The sequence below is a fragment of the Salarias fasciatus genome, chromosome 20, assembly GCF_902148845.1.
Source record: "Salarias fasciatus chromosome 20, fSalaFa1.1, whole genome shotgun sequence".
Classification (NCBI taxonomy): domain Eukaryota; kingdom Metazoa; phylum Chordata; class Actinopteri; order Blenniiformes; family Blenniidae; genus Salarias; species Salarias fasciatus.
Genome location: NC_043764.1, coordinates 23,042,131 through 23,068,381, shown reverse-complemented (window position 1 = coordinate 23,068,381; position 26,251 = coordinate 23,042,131). Strand labels below are relative to the sequence as shown.

The window sequence follows — 26,251 nt, the reverse complement described above, 5'->3', positions numbered from 1 at the left end:
ACACACACACACACACACACGGGGACAAGCGCACGTTACGTCATATAAAACACACAAGAGACGCAATTCAAAATCCCAGAATGTATTGCATATACATTACAGTACATCAAATACTGAAATGTTATCGTACATACAGTTACAGTGTGATGGTCTTGTTGGTGATCTTCAGGGCAGCTTCCCTTTGACCCTGTGCAGCTGAACAGTGACTTTACAGACAACTACAAAGAAACAAACCAACAGATATCATGTTTATCATGTTACAAGCTGATTGTCAAACACAGAAAACATCCATATCCATGAAATGATCAGGAAACCTGGGTGAACCCTTTTATACTATATGTTTATGTGCAAACACTGATTGTCTGTTTATTTAAAAAAAAAAAAAAAAAAAAAAAAAGCAAATATTTGCTGAATTTCTAATTTGTGACAACCGGGATTCAAACCGGGGTCTCTGGAATGTGAACTCACGGTCAGAAATTAGCCTGATGTGTTACCTGAGCGCTTTGTGCTGATATGCTTCATGAAACACGTCCAACTTTACAGGCTCTGTGCTTAGCTCACATATTTTGTAGTATTTTAAATATGCAGAGAGAAAGAACAACCAAACATTTAAAGCCCGCAGTCTTCAAAAAGCAGCAACTACCACCCACAGCTACTCTCTCATGATGAGATACTGAACCGCATGCTCATAAAAACAAGCTAAAGTTTAATGGTGGAAAAACACTGGAGCTGAAGTACACCATGCTTTATAGAATGCATAAGATTTCTTTCTTTGAAGCTTTTCTCCAAAATTAAATTCTACTGTTCAAGCTTGGAGTTGCTTCTTCCTGTACTGCTGCGATTGGTCGACTGGTTAAAACAAAAAAATGCCAAAGGGTCCACACAATCCTTCCTGTCACTGTATTCTTATTATTGTGGGCCCAGATGAACAAGGTAATATGATGCAAAGCATCTTGTAGAAGAAGTAAGATAACATACAACCTTACAGTTTTGTAGTTTTCCTAAATCATGCAACACTTTGGCCTTTTTTTTCCCTTTGCCCTGTAATAGTTCCCTTTAAACCTGAATTCAAGCAAAACTCTTTGGCTTCTTCCGTTTTGCTTGAATATTCTCAGTGCGTTCTATCAGGAAGATCCACATCTGCAGTCATAAAACCATTTTCAACATGCAAACCACATTTTCAACGACTGAATCTCCGGGTGTGTCAGTCAGCCGCTTGGATTAATGACATTAATCTGTTGTTGTCTCTAAGATGATCAACTGAAGTTTGGGTCAAAATGAAATGTATATCGATAAATATCTCTCACGAAAGAGTGCAAGAGCAGCCTCAGATGAAACCTTTGCATTGTCAAACAAATCAAGATGAGAAATAGTGAGCATGAATGACAAACAGAAATATTACACTGAGATTATATATGGCAAATTCAACAGTATTCCAATAATACGCATTAAGGCACCCCGTTATAATAATACATGATGTAGAATCACTTCGACTGTTCGCAGTGGAGAGTTTTTACTCTTGCTACTAATGAAAGAAACTGAATAAACACATAAAATTAACAATATATTGTAAAATAAATAGATGCAACACGGTGGAGACATCACGCACTAGTAACTCTTTCAGGACACCTGCAGGAAATGTGGGGTTTATGTTTGTGTATTTATTATATGAAAACAAGGTTTTATTTGCAAAATACTGGCCATCATTCCAGTCATGTTATTGTCAGGATCAACTGGGAACCATGAAAACTTTATTTCAAGCAGCATTTTTTGAGGATGACTCAAGAGCCAGTTCAGTGTGTTTTAAAGGTAAAAATGTGGTTCTCTCTTTGCATTGTGTATCCAATGAATAGTGACTTTTTCCAGACAAATAACATGAGGTTGTGACAATGTAAAGCTATAGTTTACATGTTACTGGTAGTTTTGTTTTTTTTTTAAGCTGATTTACAAAGTGTATATGTTTTATTGCCACAAGATGAAACTGATGCCTTTAAACTCAAACTCCTAAAGCAGAGGTTTCTCTGCTCATAAAATGACTGATGACCAAGATAATGTAAATAAAACCGTGTTAATATGCTATGAAGTCCATTAAAATGATGAAATACGACTGAAGCTGTATTGTTTCTATGCAACTAAAACTTCCAACATAAAGTAAATGACCTTCTGAAAATAAATATTGTGAATAAATTCGCTTCTGCTCATGTTTTCAAAGTGTCCGTTTGAAGTGAGACAGAAGAGGTGCATAAGGTATAAAAACATGTTTTTCAGAATGTACAGCGAATACTAAATCCATCCCCGTCTGAGAGTCTCGGCAGTATCGAGCTCTGCTGTAGTTATTTTCCTTTGCTGCCGTCACTCTGCCAGATGCCGTTTGTTTTGTTGAGCGAGGAGCTGCTGCCCCCTTTGTTCTCCGCCTCGGCCTTCATGGCCTGTTCCACCGCGTCGGCCAGCGGCAGCTTGTCCTCCGCTTCCGTCTCTCTGTGGTAGAAGTAGTTGAAGTTGGAGACGATGACCGGCACAGGCAGAGCTATGGTCAGCACACCCGCAATGGCGCACAAGGTGCCCACCATCTTCCCCCCCATGGTGATGGGACACATGTCCCCGTAGCCCACGGTGGTCATGGTGACCACGGCCCACCAGAAGCCGTCAGGTATGCTGACAAACTGCGTGTTGGGCTCGTCCACCTCGGCAAAGTAGATGGCACTGGAGAAGAGGATGACCCCGATGAAAAGGAAGAAGATGAGCAGACCGAGCTCCCGCATGCTGGCCTTCAGAGTCTGTCCCAGGATCTGCAGACCCTTGGAGTGACGCGAGAGCTTGAATATACGAAACACCCGGACCAGGCGGATGATTCGGAGGATGGCTAACGACATGTTCTGTCCTGAGCTCTCCTCGGGCGTCGTGGCGATCTCCGTGATCACGGTCACAAAATAGGGGATGATGGATATGATGTCAATGATGTTCATGAGGTTGTGGAAAAACTCTTTCTTGCTGGGACAGACCAGAAATCGGATGCACAGCTCGAAGAAGAACCAAGCGATGCAGGCTGTCTCGATGAAGAAGAAAGGATCGGTGAAAGTCGTGGGCTTTCCGCCGGGCGGCGCCGCCGAGGTGAAGCCCCTGGACTGGTTGAAGGGTTGCACTACTGTGGTCACCACAGGGTCAGTGTCGTCTCTGAATTCTGGCAACGTCTCCATGCAGAAAATAATGATGGATATAATGATGACGAACACAGAGACGAGTGCGACGCCTCGCGCTGCGTTGGAGCTCTCTGGGTACTCGAAGAGAAGCCAGAACTGCCGGTACATGTCGTTAGTAGGGAGAGGAATTTCTACGTCTTTAATGAATCCTTCGTCTTCTCTGAACTGTTCCAAGGCTTCATTTCCGAGCTCGTAGAACACGATTTCATCAGCAAACACATCGAGTGGAACATTGGCTGGTCGTCTGATCTTCCCCCCCGACTGGTAATAATACAGAATCCCATCGAAGCTCGGCCTGTTCCGGTCAAAGAAGTACTCGTTCCTCATCGGGTCAAAGTAGTCCATCCTCTTTAAAGGGTCTCCAAGAAGAGTGTCGGGAAACTGGTCTAGTGTTTTCAGTTGTGTTTCAAAGCGAAGGCCGGCGATGTTGATGATGACTTTCTGGTCTCCGTCGTCCAGCCCTCGTTTGTCGACGAAGAGATCCTCGCAGCACTCCTTGGTGAGCCGGTGGAAGATCATCTCGCTCTCCTTGGTGCCCTCACTGTTCAGCAGCAGCTTCCAGTTTGAGATCATGCTCGCGCAGCTGCTGCGTCCGTCTCTGTTCGGGGAGGACAACAGTGGGGACTGAGGTACTTCCAGCATGTGCGGAACGTGCAAGGATGACGTGGATTCCCAAATGCAGGAGGGCGCCGGGCTGTACCGGGACGGCGTGGAGGAGATCTGAGGGGCTCGCAGAAGGTAGTTGCTGCCTGGGCTGTTGAGCTCTGGGGGCATGTCCACGGTGAGGGCCGTGGTCTCGTCGGCATAGGTGTCCGCCTCATCCTCCAGACTGCCGTCCAGGCCGTCCAGGCTCTCAAAGTCTACCAGGGCCACCTCCATGGCTGCGGCGCAGCCAGCGTCAGGCTTTGGGACACCAGGACAAGAGGACAGGCTGCAGCAGGCGGGAGGTTCAATCACCCGAACCACCAGCAGCGAGCGAAAGCATCCAAACTTCAGCAGGAGTCACACTGAGCGGGCAAACTGAAGGCCCTCGTTACTCTGCTTCCCACTGAAAACCTGTGGAGTCTGAGACAAGGAGAGAAACAGAGTCAGTGTGAGGATATAAGGATAAGAGCATGTTAAACATCAACTCATGGACTCTAAGGATACTAAACACAGTGAAAAAATACGCTAGAGAGACGTAATAATAGAAAAAGAAGACAGATAAGATGGGAGGACGATGCAAACAAAAAGACTGCATCAGTAAAGGATTTGATTCGATTCAACAGAGAAATGTTTGCAGTAAAGTCTTGTTTCCAGCAGTCTGTGAAGATGAGTCATGTAACTGTGAAAACAGTTGAAGAGTAGATAATATGAAACAACGAGAAAGTCTTTTGATCCATTTTGACCAGTCCAGTTTGGGCTTATTTCTTATACGTTAGAAATGATCTTTGTGTGTCTCTCAACGTCTTAAAAACAGCTGTCACAAAACACATCCACCTAACCAGTCATGTATCGCTCAATAAGCCTCTTCATTACACTTTGAGGAGACAATCGCAAACACTTGTCTGAGGATATGAATCCAGGTGGATCCCCTGTCATGACCCTGATCCAGGTTGTCGGAGGAGAGCACGGTGCAGGGTAACTGGGCCAGCGCATACATTAGTGCATAATTAACTGGCTGTGCGGCGATCGCGGTGGCCTCCCTTCCTCCTCCAGACAGCAGGGCTCACATTCAAACTACACCCATCCACATATCTATCAACAACAAGAAACCTCTGTTATGAACCACCGGAGCCAGGTGTGTGTGTTTGTGTGTGTGTCCATTCATCTGAATGTGGCTATCTGTGTGATCCCATCGTATTTATGTGTGTGTGTGTGAGTGTCTGACCGGGCGCTGACGCCTGCAGATGTTTAATTAAAGACTCCAGAGATGAGTCACCACCTAAAACCAGAGCCAGTGATACCAATCCCGCCCGGAGAGAAGGAGCGAGCGAGACAGACCAAAAGTGAATCAGGAGGATGACGTGAAAATTGTTAGGAAGACGGATGTGGGTGGCGGCGCTGGGTGGGACAAGGACCGCGAGGCAAAAGAGTGAAGTGACAGTGAGACAGAATGGGTGTTGATGGGTGGGTGGATGGATCGACGGCTTGATGGGAGAGGACCTCTGACAAGGAAACAAGAGTGATTTATCAAGAGAAGAAGTGTATGACAATGATGAGCAGGGAAAAAAAAAATAAAAAGGAGCATAAACAGTGAAATATTCAAAACCGGCTCAGACACTTGATGAGCACGAGCTGAAAAGAAAATCAGCTTTAACAGTGGCACACAAGCAAAACTACACAACAAACACAAACGCAATAAACTTTCAAAACTTTCAAAAAAAGAACAATTCAATCAAAACCTTTTGCCCTCTGCTCTCCTCCCACACTATATGACTCAAAATCTGAAAATCAGACTGTCAAAACGCTCACTCTGAAAATCGATCAATCTACTTTAAGGCTGCAGACTGTTAGATTTTAACGGCCTTTTCATCGTTTCAGCTCCAATAATATCCAGACTGGATTTCATAAACGAATAAGACTGTAAATTTGACTGCATGATCAGAATCGGAGCTGATGAGCAGATTTCATATTGAAATGAATTAAAAATGTACATTATTCTCTCCTTGGGAAGCTGCAGACTACTGATGATTGGTGGATTTTCTAAGGGGGGTTTAGTATCTATTGCTTGAAGTCGTGGAACTTCTCAATCTAAATCTGCGTAGCCATGACAACAGTCCGCCTGTCCACAACAGAAAGTAATGCTGAAATAATTACATTACAGCAGAAAAACATACAATTGTAAAAGTACAATTTAACTGCCCCATAAAGATTCTCAAAGAGGCTAACAGACAGAATGAGACATTAGTACAAGACACACTTTCTTACCTTCCTCTCATAAAAAAAGCTTTCAGATGTGTGTTTAATAATCTATAAAACAGCTTTTTCACTGCTGCTGCTCTCTGCTTCCTTCTCAATGGGGATCAGGACGACTAATCTACGACGGAGAGCGTCAGGTAACCTTACGCTGCGGTCGAAACTCGAGCTGCGGCAAAAAAGTCTCCTGCACGAACGTGAACACACACACACACACTGACACAGGCGGGCAAGTACAACGGAACAAAAGAACAATATAAAGAAAACAGCTGGAAGAAAAGTCATCAGGAAGTTTGATTCCATTTTATAATCAGACTATGTGTGTGCGTGCATGTGTGTGTGTCTGTGCGTGCATGTGTGTGTGCGAGCCTGTATGTGTGTGTGTGAATGATCTCAGTGAGGTGCTCAAGGCTTCGCAGACTGGAACGGTGTGATTAGATGATCCGATTTCTCCATGCTTGACTCACTTACTCTTACAGAAAGATCGTATCCATAACTGAGCTATTTACAGTATTACAATCAATTATTGAGCTCCAACACCTCCGCTAACCTGTTCAACACGACTCAGTGGAGAGGAGGGTGGGAGAGGATCCAGAGCTGCTGTCTTCCTCAGCAGAACTCCTTCATTATCTTTTTCTGAAACGCTCTCTTTAACTTGAATCTCTTTCAAAGCCGCACACATTCAGATAACGTATCATTAAACACTCTCATATTCTTCTAATACGTTCCACTATTAGAATAGAAAAGCTCCCCGGGTATTAAGGAGAAACCACAGAAGCTATAGATGATCTAAAGTCGCACTAAACAAAGCGACCTTCTGCCACAGGTCGCCATACCTTCCTGTCGTCACTCTGTAAAAATATATTTGCACACAAAGGTCAAAAATCCGCTTGTACAATTTCAAGAGTATGTGTGAACAACTACTGCGTCAACGCTGGGTGGTCGACATGTCTCCTTCTGCTTCTAATAGTTTTATTGCAGTTTCACATCGTTTCATTAATGATGGAAAGTTTGTCTGCAACTGTATGTTAGTATCTTAGTGGCTTTGTCTCTTTATCACTGCACGAGCATATGTTTCCAAATGTCACAATATATCTAAGTTATTTCTTTCATTGTAATTTTTTTAAATAGAAAAAAATAATAGTAAGAAGAATTGATTAACTAATTCTACCAGAATTTTCCAAAAAGCTAAAGCAAAGCAAAACAAACTGAACTGGTTTTCACATCCAGTGCAAAAAATGGTCAAAGTGTTTGCCTGAAACATTAATAAAACTTCTATGATTTTAATATTTAATAAATATGATTACTTCATAATGCATGTCTGCATCATATTTAAGATGTCTGCATGTTTGCTCTATGTCTTCTCCACAGATTCTCTAACAATATAGTCCAAAAAACAAACACATACAGTTATTTAGCGACTCTGTTATTTTGTTATGCAAGTACACTGGTTAAGAACAATCAAGGCAAAGTGCCCTTGACTTGTGACGGGACAGCAGAAAACGGGGGTGTCATGTGGGGCCCGGGCCAGTCGGTGCTGCTGCAACTATTCTGGTCAAAGCTATTAATACCTGGGGAGCCACGGCGGGATAACAACCCCCGCTGGATGAGATGCTGTGATCCTCACCAACACGGCCAAGCCCCGCACAGACGGGGGGCGGTCCGGATGCATCCATGGCAATATGGAGACGTGCATCGGGAAATATGGTAACGAGAGCAGCCCAGAGCTGTACATTTTAAGCTTCCACAGCCTTTGGGTTTTTTTTTTTTTTTTTTTTTTTTTTTCACATGTGTAAACATGAACAGATGTTCAAGCGGATCTAGCTTAAGTACAAGCTGACCCTTTGCTGGCCGGCTAGTAAGAAATATGTCTATGGTGAATATTTAAGTTAAAGTGCAAAATAATGTGTATTTAGTGAAACCTATTATCTGTCCCGGAAACACAGAGAAGACTCTATGAGCCAGAACAACGTCGGTCGTTGTGTTTCCAATTTCCACATGTAGTAAAATGAATAAAACTACGACACTTCGTCTCTGTGCTGCTTCATATCACTCTCCCAATACTCTCCTGCATGTAAATTGTTCTTTTTATGGTTTTCACAAGAAGGTTGTGACACTAAAAGGAGGGTTTTAAGCAAAAATAGCTTGGCTGCTTTTCAAATTATCCAAATAAATGATTTTCCTCAAATCTTAAGCTTTTTTTTAAATGCAAAATAAACTAATTTTAGCATTGCTAAATCAATGGAAAACTATTTCTTCTCAAATTATTATTCTAAAGATTTTAATGAATGACAAAAGAGATTGATTCAAAAAGTGAAAATTGTAGGTAATTTTTATACAAACAGCATATAAAATGGAATATTAGTTGCTTTTTTTCCTTTTGGGCGCAGGGAATATGTCATTTTAAGTCAATAATAACTGCATCCTCACATAGATGTTCCATTTTTTTAAAGATATGATATGTGAATGACTCTTGTGCAGCCAACTTGCAGAGAATCTTCAGTTTTTTTAAGGTATCTGATTATGTTAAGATGTTTTATTAATCAAAACAGATGATCAAATTGCATAAATGTTAGTAGATAAGAGCACTATTAACCATTTGATTTGATCTGAATGACAACGGGACAGCCACAGTCCAGCTTTGATTATTGAAATAACAATATAATACAATAATAAAGCTGCATTTTTCCACTCAGTTTATTTTTTGCTTGACTACAGCCATGTAAAGTTGTTGCGGATCACAGGACGTGCTGATAAAAACCCAAACCAAGTTGATTTTGATACAATGAAACTGGTGAAAAACAGCATGAAATAAAAAGGTCTACTGGTCTGACCTTGCATGTTGGGCCCTGTGTGTGTGTCCTGCGATGTGGCGGGGGTCTCGGGCGGTGCGAGGGCTCGCTCGGCGGAGCTGGTATTTTTGGATCAGAGTTTTGACCCTATTAAGCAGATTAATGCAGGCTGGGCAGCTCAGTGCTATAAGCCGAGGGATCTCTTCTGTCAGATCAACACAGATACCAGCAAGGCATAACAGATTGGCACACAAACACAAAAAGAGCACACACACACACACACACACACACACACACGTAGAATAGAAATCTATAATGCTGCCTGAGTTATACATTAAACTTGGGAGATTTCCGCCCGCCGGACGGAATACACACGTTTAAATTCTGAGACACTACTTTTCACAAAATCCACGTGCTAACACTAAAGTTCATCCAACATGGGACGTAAAGAGCGCTCTGGTTTCAGCAACACGCCCACACAGTAGCTTAATGCATTTTTTTTTTTACAATTTGAGCTCTTAGGTTGACCTTTTGCCCCTGTCCTGTCCTGATGTTGTTTAATTCTACAAGACTTATGTCGAACAAAACCAAGCAGACAGCAGAGAAATAAAGATTCTAGTATGTATGCTGCTCATTCTGACCTATTGAAAACATGAACGTCTCAACACCTGCCACATGTGGAAAGTTGAAGTTATCCTGATAAAAAAAAATACTCAGTATTTGCACTTTTTTTTCTAATTCTGAAGCCATTAAACATAAATGAAATTTAAATAAAACCAGAAATAGTTTTTGTGTCTTTTTTTGTGGTTGGCCCACAGAATAATTACATTTCCCTGACAGACTGAGCCATCAAAGTGTTATTCCTGCTTCAAACGGTTCAGTTTTGAGGACAAAATGCTCGCTCGCTGCCGAATATATCCACCTTCACTCACAGTTCTGAGATAAGATACTCTTCACCTGAGTGCTCGGTGGTCATAATGTTGTGGCTAATTCATCTACATCATCTTCAAAATGCTTGAGGCAAAGTTTGTATTCTGGATTGAGAATACCTTCAGTATGTGGTGAATTTTACATTTTTCAAAGACAAAATGTATCAATAATTGAGTATTTTCTTGACATTTTAAGAAATAATAGAAAACAACTTTGAAGTTCTACTGAAATGATCTGATTTCCTCACTTTGTAATGTAACACTGAATGAATTCATGCTTCCACAGAGTGTAAACTAACATTACAGATGGATTTGAGGAAGCGATATTCTTCCCATTTCTATTTCTAGTCTTCGTTTTGAAGATTTCTTTCATACGTGGGAGTGCAGAAGCGTAATCATTTCTATTCTGCATTAAACTATTTGTGAACGCGCTGCCAGCCTGTGAAAAAAGATATAAATTGAGGATACATTTGCCACCGTCGAACCATTTCCTGAATAACAGATTGTTTTTAATCAACCCTGTCCTTCTTTTGTGAGCTTTTCAATCATACGCTGAAATGTGAATTACACAGGTCCAGAATTAGAAATATCCATTTGGTAATGCACTTCTCATCACCAGAGCCAAGCGCCGACTTAAAAAACGGTTCAACAGGGACCCTAAATGAACCTGGAGTGTGCAGCAGTCCTGCTGCATTCACTGTAGGAGGGGAGCGACAGCACGTGTGTCTGCGTTTCAAAAGCATCCTTTCACATGTGTTTAACATATTATAAGATATATAAATGATCATATGAGAGGTCTAATAGAAATATGTAGTTATTTAGATGAAGCACGTATCGCCTCTGTTTCTTAATCTGTAGTATGGCTGAAATTTTTCCCCCATAAATGTGAGTGACGTGAAAACTAAGGAATTAAAGCAGTGTGTCGTGCCATGTTGTCGCTGATTAAATAAGATTAATCCTTAAGAAAGTGTAGATTAAGCATTACCTAAAGCTTAACTCTGCCTACATTTATTAAACATCACATTCAGTGGTTCAGTCTGTTTGTCAACACATACTGAAAACTAAAGAAAGATTAAGAAAAAAAAAAAAAAAAACTTCAGAGGAACTTTTCGGCGTCCCCGTGTTCACGGTATTCGCTCCATATGTCTGGAGCAGATTGGTCGGAGTGTGGCGTCCGCGAGGCAGTCGGGAGATGGAAGCTGCTGATGCTGACAGGGGTGTGTCGGCAGGCTCAAGGCCAAGTGTCAGCGCACAGCAGCTGGGGCCAAAATCCTCCTCTGGCGCTTTGACAGGGCTCACACACACACACACACACACACACACACACACACACACACACACACACACACAACTACGCACGGCCAAAATCACTTCCTAATAAGTTAAAAACTTCCTGTCTTAACACTGCACATAGCTGGAAAAGCAATTATACAGACTTAACAAGGTACAGTGGCGAGTACATTCTTTCACTCAGACAAATAAGCAGACTGATTAAAAGGTCACAGAGGAGTTAATACATCGTCTATGTGTCAGGCGCTCAGCGAGCATCAAAATACACAAATACCTGGGAAAGGAGTCAGGATTCCTCCCAGAAAATAGATACAATTACCAGATCTTTGCCTTTCAAACACTGGGATAATGTTACCGTACTGTAATGTTAATATATGATTACGCTGATTGTAACTCACGTACTTCTGTTCATTTGTATTCTTAAATAAATATTTTTTTCTGAAACAACATGAGACAAGATATTTTATATGTATAATGGGCTTTTCTTCTCAGAGGCTAGCTGCCCTTATTTAACTTAATTTCCAGATTATATATCAATAAAAATTAACTCATAGAATCCTGCATACTGTTTCTTAACATTATAACACTATGTTTTTAACTGTTGCATCCAGCAACATCACAAAGCGGGCCTTAAAAAGCTGAACAAGTATCAGACATTTGCACACCCTCAGGCCCCTCACCTCACCTCCTCCTCCTCCTCCACAGTGGGGATTAAACCCGTCTCATTTACAGAAATATTGCATTATTTTTTAGAAGCCCTTTTTGTGCCAGATCCAGACTGGCAAAATATGATGGCCATCTGGTCCGGCGCTCTGTTACATATCACTGAATCTCAGGTTGCATCCAAACCGATTATTGTAGATTTGACAGCTAATCTTGAATCGGAACCAAAATGTGACCTATGACTGTATTAAAGTGGTAGCTGAATCGATTAAAGTCAATTAAACAGTGGGTGGACTTTTGAGATAAGGTTAATGTGCATTGTGAATATGATTTTGAGTAAGACAGGCAATTTCTTCAGGACAGATAATAAATAGAAATATGATCACCATTCTTTTTAACTGTGATAACTCATCACTCGCTTTATAGAAAACAATGGCAAAAATTATACATATTGAGGTCCATGTCAGAACTGGTGAAAGCAATAGCAGGCCTGTTTCCCAAGACAGAAATCATAAAAGCGACGAAGTGAGTTGGACACATCTGCACATGTCCTCTCAATGGACAAAAGACGTTCTTCCATGCTGCATGTTCAAATTGATGAATTATTCTATAAAGTAATCGACATTTAATGAAATGTATGGTTCAATTATAAATATAAAACGACAACAGGTGATTAGATTGGAGCTGAAATGTCTCGCGGCTGATGAACACGGAAAGCACATCCCGACCTGTTGCACGAGACAAACACTGAAGTTTCTTACCTTCATTGTTCGAGTCGATTCAGCGAACTTGGAGGCTCTGCTGGGGGAAAGTTTGGGACTCCGGGCCGCGCCGGAGGCATGGCTCAGCTCAGCGCGCACCGGGGACACCGCGCACTGCGCACGGACCGCGGCGCACGCACGCACCGCAGAGGCGTCCCGGCCAGACTCCCCGGGGACAGATGTGCCAGTGATATAACAGCGACGACATGGTTACGTTTAATTTGGCCAATTCCCCTACCCTTGTCCCCCGTGAAATCCCTGCTTCTCTTCGTCCCCAAAACAAAGCTGTCACTTTAAGGGAGGAGAGAGAGAGAGAGAGAGAGAGAGAGAGAGAGAGAGAGAGAGAGAGAGAGAGAGAGAGAGAGAGAGAGAGAGAGAGAGAGAGAGAGAGAGAGAGAGAGAGAGAGATTTATTCTGACATCCTCTTGTCTATCCTGACTGCATCATATCTGCCTTTCTCCCTTTGTTTTTTTTTAATCTTAAAACTACATAAAATACGCATATTTTTCCAAAATACAGTCAATTAAAAACAAAAAAAATTACATATAACAAATATTTTTGGGAAAAAATATCTATAACATATCTGAAAAGTAGAGACACACCCATACATAATGATAAAGTGTCAGTAGTGTTTGTTGCCTGTGTGTAAATGCTGGCCACAGTGCATGACTTAAATAAAGACAGCACTGAGTAAAATGGGGAGACAAATATATTCTCGTTCATTCACATCTGGAGTCGACCGGACTGGTCAAATAGTGCCATAATAACCTTTGAATTTCAACTCTAAAGTTTTTCTTCTCTGTGATGTAATGAGAATGACTTTATTTTATTCTGAAATGACTAAAATCTCAACACAAAACCAAATATAATTATGTTTACATACAGTGGGATGTTAAGGTATTGCTGTCTTTCATGGCAACATCACTGCTTAGTGTTGAGTCCACTTAAGATTTGTATTCTTTTAATGAGTTTTTTTCTTTGATATTAATTTGAATCTGCTCTGCGGTTTGGCTGACTGGATCGTGGGCCTGTTGCTGTCCAGATGTTTGACATCTGGACTGATCAATATTGTAAAATTACATTTCTTCATATTGTTCTTCTTTGACTGGTAGCTGGATGACAGGAGATGACAGAAGCTTTGTTTCTGGTCATACATTCACTCTTTTTTCTCCTTCCTTCCTGCCTGCACCACTGGTTTCTCTATATATTCAGACTCCGCTCGTGTGTTGTGGATGAGCTGTAACGACCCTCCCTGTGGTTAAACTCCATCGATTCTCTGCATTGGCTGCTGTAACGTTAACCTCCCATCATCCCTCTGGATGGATGTGTCTGGCGCAGCCTCTCCCACAGACTGACCTCTGGCCCTCATCACAGCCTGAGGCTGGAGGAAAGCTCCTGGCTCAGTGAGGGGAGGTGTCCCTCTGCAGGCCAGCGCCGGAACTGCTCTCTGCATCTTCTTTTTTTTTTTTTTAAGACGATGGCGCGTTTGAAAGATAAAGCCTACAATCTGTCTGCGACTGTATCAGTTTAGGATTACTAGCTTAATGATAAATCAGAATTACACAGTTACATGAGTTACAATCAGTCAACATTCAGTGTTGTTGCAGGAAACATCTCTTGTTTCACTCTCACTCTTCTATTTTTCCTCTTTCAAAACTGTTTCCAAGTGAAGTTTTTCCTTCATTGTCCTCCTAAAGGAAATTTAACTCCTCCTATTAATAGCTAACCTGAACAACACTCACTCGGAGCAGCTGCCACAGCTTGACCTCTGACCTCTCGGCCAACTATCACCAACACTCTGATTTCACTTTACAGTCATAAAAATAGGTCAACGAGAGCAATCCAGACACAAGCAGACAGAGGAGGGAGTGACTGGAACAGGCGGAGGTCTTCTAGGGTTGTTGTGAATAATTTAATTTCTTATCAAGCCAATTAAATGACTTGTTAATGCTTTTGCCCTCCCTTTAAGGTAGCAGGTGATTTTTCTCATCCGGGGAGAGTGATGGGGTTTCAGGCCTCCTCCTCCTGGCGAGGAGCTGATAAGAAGTGAACAATGATTCAGGTGAAAAGTCTCAGAGTTCTCCTCCCTGTGCCCGATCCATTAAATGGGACGTAGCGATAAATACTGACATTAAAAGAAAAAGAAAGAGGCGGACATCAGCCAGATGGAGCGAGCCAAAGAACTCTTCACGTCGGGGAGCAATTACCAAAGCAAAGTAACCATTGACTGCTAATGCTCTCCAATCAGAGCTCCATTATGCGATCCATTTCAGATGCATGCTTGATCAATACAATGGGATGTATAAAAAACAATTATGTGGGTGTTTGTGTGTGTGTGTGTGTGTGTGTGTGTGTGTGTGTGTGTGTGTGTGTGTGTGTGTGTGTGTGTGTGTGTGTGTGCAGAAAGCGACAGAACCAGAAGAGACCCGGGAACCAGAGGCGGAGGGGGGATTGTAGAGCTTGGTTTCTGAGCCATGAATTATTCATGCAGGTGGGATATTTTAAGCCCCCCATATCTCGTCTGTGAGCAATGAGTCTGTGGAGGTACGGAGACACGGAGGGGAAGGAGACATCATTTGCTTTTCTCCTATTATTGGGCTTTGAAACACACTCTTGCACAGACGTCCACACACACACACACACTGAAAACTTGCTGCTTTACTCTGAAATGTAGCAGATATCCGAGAACTCAACTCAGGGAAAAATATCTGCTTACTTTTCTAAATTAGTTTATTGCACCATTTGTCGAATAAATCAAACAGTTATTTAGTGGTGTTGAGAACAATGGTTTGAGAGCCTGATTGAAGAACGTCTTTATTGTAATTTATCATCTGGATTCATGTCGGACTGCAGATTTTCCTCTATGAAATACAAAATGCTTTACAATATACTTTGCTTTAGTTTTAAATAATTTCACGCATGCCAGACTGAACTTTTAAACCTATTTTAAGGACTTGGTTCTAACCGCTTACAGGACGCTCATGAAAAGAGGCTTTGAAAAGTGACCATTGGTCCTGGAGACTTTTTTATTGATCAAGCTGTTCTCTAGGCTGCACGGTGGAGCAGTGGTTAGTGCTCTCTAACCAACATATATCACAGTAAAGTAGAGTAAAATAGTATTCATTTTGACATTTGGTGATGAAACATTGTCAAACTTAAAATTTTCTGTATAATTTTGCTTTAGGCCAAACACAAACTCTCTCTCACACACACACACAAACCCTCACACTGGTTTGACTTCAACTTTGTTGTGACTCTTTCTGGACACAAGGGGGCAGAACGAGTGATTTCAAGTTTATGGCTGTGAAGAGTGAAGGCTTTACTGTGTGCAGGCAGTAAAATGGAAAACTGCGATTAGTTGATTGACAGAAAAAACTTTTTTTTTCACAGTAATCAAGTTCAGATGTCACAGTTTCAGTGTTAAACAGTCCAAGAGGGAAGTTGTGTGTGTGTCCAGGCTGGTTTAATCCTTGGGAGAAGCAGTAACTTTTTAAGCTGCCATGCTGTTTTTTTTTTCCTGTTAAGCCGCTGGAAAATGTTTTCATGACAGTTGTTCACCGATGTTAATGTTGTTCCTGTACAGATTCAGAGGTTGTACAGAGGAATCTGTCTGTCTTTGTGCAGATTACCTCCTGTTGTTCGACCACTATGGAGCACATGTCTACATTTCACTATTCAAACCATTTATATTTGCTTGTTTTCCTTCTTAAAGTCCAGATAATTCATCTTCTTTTGAAGAAAGGTGGCACAAATTATCAAAAAATCCCTTTATATTTCATTAATTCTTTTGGGAGGATCTCATTTCATCACATAAACCGTACATTAAACCAAGTGGTGCCACTGCAGGGCAGCTGCAGAAATCAGATTAAATAAAGAATTCAATGACCACATTCGATCATCATCCTCATCATTTTCAGCTTTTTCCTTGGTCACGTCACTTGAAACTCTTTCTCATATTGCCGTGTTGGTCTGTAAGCAGATTCAGAGCAGCCTACACAATGTAGGCCAAACCTGTAAATCAATTCAGCTCATTAAACTCATTGACAAGCCGAGCTCCCCAGCGGCATCATTTTCCTCTCATGCGTCCACCTTCTCATTTCTGAGAATATAATAGCTTTCTCGTTCCTCACCTCTGGTACAATCCTCTGCATTGGCATGTCTGACCTTTTCTAACAATATAAGATGACTGGTTTTGTTTGTGTGGTTCGTTGTTGGTGATGTGATGAAGTTCATGGCGCACACTGTGCTTTGCCGACGCAGTGAACACAAACAAAGAAGGCGCATGTGAAGGGTTTTTACTGTACAGACAGCAGAGGTGAAAGAGGGGGCTTCCCCTCCTCCACACACACACACACACACACACACACACACACACACATACACACGTGCACGCCGCTCCTCCTGCTCTATAAAGAAAGTTTGAGTTGACAGGCTATTAAGGGCGGCGTGTATTAGGTTATAAATCAACTCGCGCCACAATGGGCGAACGTTCCCAGCATGCCGGGCACTGGCTGGACTTATTGGGTATTGCCTCATATGACATGCAGACACAAGTGCACTCATGTAAATGAAAGTGACAGGCAATAGGAAAGAAAGTGGGGGGGGGGGACATACTGGCAGCAGGCTCTTTGATTATTTTCTTGAGGAGGTCACTAAATTAGATGTAAATTAAACTGACTGAAGGCGTCGCCAAGGACAAAGGCACACCAGGGCCTGTCACAGTCATGCCAGGACGGGACGGACCACAGACATGTGATACGTCTGGAGTAGAGGCTGATTTTAAGGGGAATTTGTGGAAGAAAAAAAAGTGTTATTTGATACGTAGCCGATCAGACAGCCACCAGTGGAAAGTACCGATCAGTTGGCTTGAAAGCTGCTGTCCTTGGCTGACATACCGGAATCCGGTGAGCGGAGACTTCCACAGGGAGCATTAGACTCATCCTAATATATGTCTGGGAGGAGAATCACATCACCCACCGTGCATTACTCTGCAGCTCAGAGCTGCCGGCGGGAGACGGACACCGGAGAAAATGTGTGGGAAATGAAATGTGAGAGGGGCGAATCGGAGAGAGGGGAGGCGAGAAAAAGGCTGGAGCAGCTCTGATGAGAGCAGAGGGGTGGAAAAATAACAAAAAAAAACAAAAAAACAATGTGAAGATACATAAACAGCGAGTAGGGACAGTGTGCGACTCCACTCAGGCACAAGGAGTGATGTACTTCTTATACTTCATGTTGAACCTGAAGTCAACAGCCTTGTGCTCCCCCTCTCTCTCTCTCTCTCTCTCTCTCTCTCTCTCTCTCTCTCTCACTCTCTCTCTCTCTCTCTCTCTCTCTCTCTCTCTGGTTTTATAAATAGGCCACTTTGCTTTCTGGGTAATCCACAGAGAGCATAAGATTCACTTAAGGGGAAAAGCAAAACACAAAACAATCTAGGAGGTGAAGGCTGATCCAAGATTGAGATTCACCTCCTGCGATGGGCATGAGATCTTTTTTATGAACCCTTTTAATGACTGTGTTTGCAACTTGTGCATCTCTCCTTTTTTCCACACTAGGAAAGAAGATTTGAAATAAAATCTTATAATATAGGAAGAAAATATCTCTGATAGTGTGAAAATAGTCTGATAGTGCTGAACACTGAGATTTTGATGCTGCATTTCTGGGCCATTTGCTTTCATAGAGCCTTTCCAGTTAGTGCAAGTGATCATTGCATTTGTTTACTTAAAAACTGAAATTAATGCAACGTACACTAACTCTTTTTTTAAATACACACCCAATTAGACTGTCAGTCACATTTTGTCTATACATTGTATTGTAGGACAGTGGTTTGCAGTCATGATGATGTTAAGAATTTTAATTTGGCCTGAAATGGTCACTTATGTGTGAACGTGATCAGTTTTATTCCACTTGGAAAGAAATACGATTGTGTGATTGGCATCTCACAAAGTGTCTACAGTGAATTTAAAGTTACGAATTATAGAAATATCACCCAACACCTCAGAGTCAAAACTCTGACTTTAAACACACTTGAGTTCCTTGTGAAGTGTCAAACGGTTGAACCTTCTGTCTCAAAATTTAAAAAAGATTAACATTTTTTTGCACACTTCATTCACACAAGTGGCTTTGAATCAGAATATTTTGAATATTTTACCCATTTTGACGCAACCGTGTATAAAAATGTAAGAAAGAAACCCAACAAAAAACACATTCACAATGTTGAGGTTGTAATGCAATTTCAGCATCATCCTAAGACAGCATGGTTTACATCAGACAAACAACAGTAGCTTGAGGTTATCATAAAGACATTAGTATTATTATTGTTGATATAACTGAGACTAACATTATCGATAATAGCTTATAATTTACAAGAGTCTCAAATCGGTCATCAGTCACCATCCATCAGAAGTCCTTGCAAAGAGGAATGGAAAATAAGGTAACAATACACTGTTTGATTCTTTTCCAAATTGGGTGAGAAAAACAATCATTACACAGATATCTGAGTACAGACCACCATCAGAAGAGACAACAGTACAGTATGGTGTGAAGATCTAATTGATTCCATTTGCACATTTGTGACTGAAATGGTTCTCTGTGGGTACATGGGTATAAATACACTGATTCTGTTGACCACGGCCTGCATGTGAGTCTCTTCAGACCTCAGTCCCTGATCTTCATCAGGTGAACCGACAATCACTTTCAAATAGAAAATCATCATTTAAAAAAACAAACAAACAAACAAACAACACATTGATTGTACAGAGACATACACCGGTTATAGAAACTATACCATCTTTTTGGAATTCCTACTTTATGCTTGTTTGTTTGTTTTTCTGTCCGTGGAGTTTGCTAACCTTCTATACAACTTTCTTTTCATAAGTTAGTTCAGCAAGCATACACCGTGACTCCCTGCTACAGAAATCTATACATGGCAGAAGCTCGTTTTAAAGCTGAAGCTTTAGGCAGTTTAAGACATCATTGAAAGCAGCTGTAACACTCGGATACATGTACATGGCTACAGGTCTGTAAACGCATCAGCAGCGAGTTGAAGTCCATACAGAATACTGTAGAATACAGGCAGTTTGTGTGTTTGCGTGTGTGTGTGTGTGTGTGCCGCCGTCCCGTGGGTTTCTCCAGGAGTGTTTTGTCAGTTCGGCATGCATTGATAAAAGACGGCGGCCCGGGTCAGGCTTAAAGAGACGCCGGCGTTCCAGTGCACAAGAACAGTTTAGAGAAACATGTTTACATCAGAGGGAAAGCAAAGGAAGTTGTGAGCAGTGTTTATTCCACTGGCATTATCACTTGTCATCCTTTTCCACCTTAATTCCCAGTCAGTGACGGCTGGACTTCTCCCATAAGTCAAACCCAAAAAGCTCAACGTCGCACCTGTGTGTGTGTGGAGAAGCCACAGGACGGTAAACATGCTGTAAACAGTTTGCTGAGTTGAAGCAAACGTTGTGATTAGACTGTAAGTCACAATCTGCGATGGCTTCTCTCCCCGCTGCACAGCTACGCCTCGCAGTCAGTGTGATGGACTTATAGGGGTTGCTCGGACAATTCCTTGGCGTATTATGACACACTTGGTTGAGCAAAAACTCCGACTGACCGTCTCTGAATCTGCACGCGTCCGTGGGGGCTGACAGGCAGATAGCAGCCGCGGTTCTGCTTTCATTATGAGACACGGCTAACTGGGTTGTGACGGCAGGAGACGAGAGACGACAGGAATCCCTGATCTGGAGTCAGTGAAACATCAAACTTTGCGTCTCATCGTGTTGTGTTTTTGTTCCAAACCTTCCCTGCTCCTCCTACACACTCCTGCCGCCTCTGTTTTCCTCAAACAGCAAAACACGTCTTCTTCTCATAAACTCACAACCCTCTCTGCATCAGGACTTCTGCACACATCTAGACACAGGAATACAGTCAGGCCATGTTTTCTGGTTAACGATGATCCATACTAATGCATGCTACACTGACGAGCTTAAAGGACATGCAGCTCTACAAAAGCAGAATAGCAGAAAGAGAGGGACGGGCATCCCCAGTAAAGTGGACCAATGGAATGACTGCTGGAATTACTGAAGTACAAAATCTAACACAACTAAATCATAAATACACAGAAATTAAAATATCTACAACTTGTACAACCAAAAATACAGAGTGCCAACTGTTGGCAAACAGTAAAAACAACAGAAAAAATATTGTAGTGTTATATCGGGGTGTCGCACTTATTTCAGTCCGTGGGCCAGGCAGGTAAAATAGCGGAGCCTTTCAGTTTTAACTTGCAAGTTTTTCTCTGTTGTAGAAATGACAGTAAGTTTTGAAAAAGTCTATTTTTGACAAATGTTTTGCAATTAGTAATGAAAATGACTAAAATGGCAACATGAACCCAATTCTAAAGATACTTTAAAAATAAAAACCCTCTGCATTTTGCTTCCACATGCATGTTTTTAACGATGCTAGTCTGCTAGCAATGAGAGAGCTAGCTTGACTCTCAACATTATGATTTTTTTGCTGTTCCTAAAGCGATACTTCAACATTTTGGCAAATTGGCCCATTTAGCGCAATTCCTTAGTCATTTCGAACAGCATACTTACTTTTTTGTGAGGGCGAGCTGTTGTTCATTCAGAGGTGAGTCGGGGAAGGTTTTCGGGACGGACACAATGGAAGTGGATGGTATTTTGCTTCCTCTCGTCAAACTCATCAAATACAAAATCCAACAACCCCAAAACACTTTGGTAGACACGTTGTAATCCGCACATTCACTATGCTTTGGAACACCAACAAATAATATTGTGGCGTTACGACATTGAAGCAAATACTGGGAACTACTTTTTCTTTTGAAATCACTACACCCAGACGCCATATTTAGTAATTAGTTCCGTCTTAGCAATCTTCGCAAAAACAACTCAATCTCATAATTTTTTGCATTAATATTTCACAGCATAGTGAATGTGCAGATTATAACGTGTCCACCAAAGTGTTTTGGGGTTGTTGGATTTTGTATTTGATGAGTTTGACGAGGGGAAGCAAAAATACCATACACTTCCATTGTGTCGTCCCGAAAACCTTCCCCGACTCACCTCTGGATAAACATTAGCTCGCCCTCACAAAAAAAGTAAGTATGCTGTTTGAAATGACTAAGGAATTGCGCTAAATGGGCCAATTTGCCAAAATGTTGAAGTAACCCTTTAAGAAAACTCTTTAAAAAAGTTGATGGTTTCATTGCAATTCTTACAATTTCCTTATTGTTTTCTGGCTGCATTTGAGCCTCTTGCAGGCCACTTTTGGCCCACGGACCTTAAGTTTGAGACCCCTGTTTTCTACTCTTAAGGCAGACAAAGTTTACTAGTTTGGATATACTGCATGGAGGAGGGAGTATAAATGGGATATTGGCAGTAGAGGCTTAATCAACACAGCAGTTTGATTAGGTCAAATTGATTCCACAGGACTGATAATCATCTGGAGACCAAAAAGCTGACGCTGCTTCCGATTTCACTGACACAAAGATGGCATTGCTGGTGTGACGTTAAACAGACCTTCAAAGTCACATGTATTACTTCTAGTTGATCACTGAGATTTTTCTTTGGTTATAGAAATTTTGAAAATCTGTGATTTTAGGTTTCATCGTTCAACGTTCTCCTTAACACTTCATTAATTGGACGTCAGACTAGTTAACTTTGCTGCCATTAGTCCTAAAGTGGCCATTTATTCCTAAAACTCATTGCGTCTATTCCTACGAACACGGAATGCTGTGAAGTCAAGAAGAGCAACAGCGACTGGACGGCAGTGGTGTCAAGCTTTACTCAGTCTGTGTCAGCTAAAGATACACTCCAGACCATGGAGAAATAGGCACACACTACAAAAGAAATATTCTCTATGTCTCATGAATTGAGTTTTTTGACCATTAAAAAAAATCTTAATCATAGTACTAAAAAACTTCAATAAACTCAAATAAAGGAAATACGTAAAATTCAAACATTTGCTTTGTTTTGAAAGAATTTTTTTTTCACCTCCATTGTCTTTAAGAAGAAAAGGCAAGAGTTTACACACGACACACACACTGTAAATCCACTTGGACTTCATCAAGAAGAAATGGCAGGCAAACAGTGTGGTGTGCTGTTGTGGTCCAGAAGTACCGGAGAGCTCAGTGAGAAGGCCACAAGACGAGGTCTAGAGAGGAAACCGACACTCCTGCACTCATCCAAAGCTCAGCATTTCTTTCTCTCTGTTACTCAACTCCCATCTTTACGGCTCCCATCTTCCGTCTTCCGCTAGCGCAGGACAATGGCAGTTAGAGCAGCAGGTAAATGCTGCTCATGAATGCTGAAAGAATGTTTTGTTTTTATTATAACTTACATTACTTAATCTATTAAGACAGGGGAAAAAACCGGTGTCTAATCTAAGTCATTGTTTCATTAAATTTCTCTGTTGCAGTTTGAGCAAGAAGATAAGAAACTACAGGTCCCTTTACTTTGTTAATATTGATTATTAATAGTTAGGCTACTATCTGGCTACTCTTGCAAGCAGGACACCTACTGTCACAGATAAGACTACAGTAACTCCATGCAGACACTAGCAATGTCCCAAAATTAGATGGCAGTTCTATAATATGCGTTAATAGGTCCATATACGTAGGAAAACCCGAGGTCTGGTTTATTGACCCTTCCTCCAAGTTAAACTGAGCGCTCTGCTCTTCACTCCTAAACTGGGTGCCGTGCGCCGAGCGGCACGGGGAGACGCGGCTTCATTCCTCCCGCTACATTTTCCGTAGATCCCAGCAGAAGTTAACCCCTCAACGGTTGCACACATTATACATCGGTACGCATCTTAGTGATGTTTACATAGTTAGTGTTGGTCAGAGTGCAGTTTCCCGTTTTCACGGCCTCTCGTCGGAAGTCCTCGGTGCTGTGATTCACAGCCTCTTGGATCTCCACGTAATCGGACTTACTGAGGGTGGATCCGCTGCCGCTGCGGCCGCTCTTCTTCAGGTCGTCGGCGGAGCCGGCTTTTAGGCACACTTGGGATATTGAGATACTGCGCCTGCTCCTCGCCCTCTGTCTCTCTGTGGTAGAAGTAGTTGAAGTTTGATACAATGACAGGCACGGGCAGGGCGATCGTCAGCACGCCGGCGATCGCGCACAGGGATCCCACAATCTTTCCTCCGATTGTTGTTGGATACATGTCTCCGTAGCCCACGGTGGTCATGGAAACCACTGCCCACCAAAAGGCCTCGGGGATGCTGTTGAACTGGGAATTTGGCTCATCTGCTTCTGCAAAGTAGACGGCGCTGGAGAAGAGGATGACGCCGATAAAAAGGAAGAAGATAAGGAGGCCGAGCTCGCGCATGCTGGCCTTCAGAGTCTGCCCCAGGATCTGGAGTCCCTTGGAGTGGCGTGACAGTTTGAAGATGCGGAATACCCTCACGAGACGGATGACACGGAGGATCGCCAGAGACATGGCCTGCTGGCCCGCCTGGCTGTCCTCCGGCCTCTCCGCCAGCTCCGTGCCCAGCGTGATGAAGTAAGGAATGATGGCCACAATGTCAATGATGTTCATGATGTTGCCGAAAAACCCGGCTTTGCTGGGACAGGCAAAGAACCTCACCAGAAACTCAAAGGAGAACCAGATGATGCAGAGGGTCTCCACGATGAAGAAAGGATCCGTGAAGTAAGTTGAGCCGTCATAGGTGGAGGTGGCGTTGGACATCGATGGGAACTGATAATTGTACATCTCCTCGTCATCGTTTCGGAAAACTGGCAGCGTCTCCAGACAGAAGCTGACGATGGAGATGAGAATGACCATGACAGAGATGATGGCAATGATGCGGGCCGGACCAGAGCTCTCTGGGTACTCGAACAAAAGCCACACTTGTCTCTGAAACTCGTTCTCTGGCAGAGGCCGCTCCTCTTCCTTGATGAAGCCCTCATCCTCCCTGAAGATCTCCATGGCCTCCTCACCCAGTTCATAAAACCGTATCTCCTCTGAAAAAATGTCCAGGGTCACGTTAACCGGCCGACGTAGTCGTCCCCCGGATTGGTAATAATAGAGAATAGCATCAAAACTCGGTCTGTTTCGATCAAAAAAGTATTCGTTCCGGAGAGGATCAAAGTATCTCATTCTTTTTTTAGGATCTCCCAGCAGCGTCTCCGGAAACTGGGACAGCGTCTTGAGTTGCGTCTCGAAACGCAGGCCTGAGATGTTGATGACGACCCTCTCGCAGCACTCGTGGTCCGGCTCCGGGTCGTAGTGGTCATGGGGCTGGCCCGGATGGGCCGCCGCCTCATCCGCGGGGTCGCTGGTAGCAACCGTCATGGCGGAGCAAGATGGGACCTGCAGCTTTCAGACAGAGAGGGGCCACGGCGGGCCACGGGGAGATGAAGGCTCCACACACTCGTGGGATCAGGTGCAGGCGGATCTGCCTGCAGAGAGCTACAAGACAGGACACAGGACCGCTGCAATGTTAATACGGTCAACAAACGCTACGTGTGCCTCGATGCTATAGGCAAGAAATTTAATAAAAACAATTAATACATTTAAGTTAAGACCTAAATATTCCCTTTGGCTTTCAGACATGTTTATTCAAAATAACACAGTTAAAATATTTCACGGATTGAAATTGCTGAAATGCTAAATAAGTGAAAATCACATACATGGGCTTGAACCATTTCAGCACATCGGCTCCATTGTGTCTCTGTGTGTTGGGTTATGAGTCCTCTCTTATATGAGCAAGCTGAAGGATCAATATGCCAGCCAGTAATACTGTATCCACTCTCACAGGGTGCAATTACAACCGAGAAATCTGATTATATGCTGAGTGCTCCCTGCAATCTTGGAGGTGGTTATCCTCTCCCTGTATGTGTGATATGAAAAACATTCCACTTAATGCTGAGGAAAACTTCATCAAGTCATCGATGAAATTAAAACTATATCAAGTGATACACAAAATGACGTAACTGTTATCATTTGGGCAGAGTATTTAATAAAAACGACCTTGCATTCAGCAGTAATCCTCATTTCAACGCACAATATAAGATAAGTTGTAGCTGCAGGACGTGCGTAAAGATGAGACATCTCGTACCTGTCCGCAGCGACAGCTGAAGAGCTCGTTCGCAGCTCGTCCTCTGGCTGTGCATAAAAAAAGGGGCCTGGCAGAAGTGTCCGATCCCAACTTTGTCCGGTCGGCGGAAGCCCCGTCCCTCCCGTCAGTCGCGCATCACCCGCAGCGGCTCGGGCTCTGCAGCAGGGCGGCAGCGGGAGTGGGAGAGGGGACAAGGTGTGAGGAGGATGCGGGAGTCACCTCCCCAGCCCCGGCGGCCGGCAGAGGCATGCTGGGATGCGCTACAGGTTGAGGAAGCAGGATTAAAGTGCTTTTTGGGTCGAGTCAAGCTGATCTAAAACTGCTGATTTCGAATAATATGCAGCAGCCGCAAAGGTGAATCTTCCAACCTGAGATTTATCACAGGAGGCGGTGTGTGTTTTTCTCTCCTCTCCTCTCTTTCTCTCCCATGCTTCAGCAGATTTCATTTAAGGCGAAATCACCTGTTTGAGCCTCTATCGCTTCACGTAAAATCCACCATCTTTCTTTCTGATGGGGAAAATCCATATCAATACACCCGCGATGCGCGTCCGTACCAGACGCAGGCTGGCGTTCACGACCCATTCCATGGCATTACGCATTCCTCTGATGGCGCTTTTAATGGGCTGGTGGAAAACTGTGTCATCAGTTC

General features: G+C 42.8%; 3 protein-coding genes across 3 annotated transcripts in view; 1 reads left to right on the top strand and 2 right to left on the bottom strand.

The window, feature by feature from the left end:
• LOC115408633 (rho-related GTP-binding protein RhoA-D) overlaps positions 1-26,251 on the top strand; it is a 644,285-nt gene that overhangs the window by 413,407 nt on the left and 204,627 nt on the right. The window lies entirely within an intron of this gene.
• On the bottom strand, positions 2,220-4,117 carry kcna10a (potassium voltage-gated channel, shaker-related subfamily, member 10a). Its single transcript, XM_030119449.1, has one exon. The coding sequence runs from the start codon at positions 4,077-4,079 to the stop codon at positions 2,334-2,336; it is 1,746 nt and encodes a 581-aa protein (XP_029975309.1). The 5' UTR covers positions 4,080-4,117; the 3' UTR covers positions 2,220-2,333.
• On the bottom strand, positions 22,920-25,697 carry kcna2b (potassium voltage-gated channel, shaker-related subfamily, member 2b). Its single transcript, XM_030119458.1, is given in 4 exon segments — positions 22,920-23,190; positions 23,223-23,533; positions 23,535-24,953; positions 25,603-25,697. Coding segments are annotated over 2 exon segments (1,503 nt in total). The 5' UTR covers positions 24,837-24,953; positions 25,603-25,697; the 3' UTR covers positions 22,920-23,190; positions 23,223-23,332.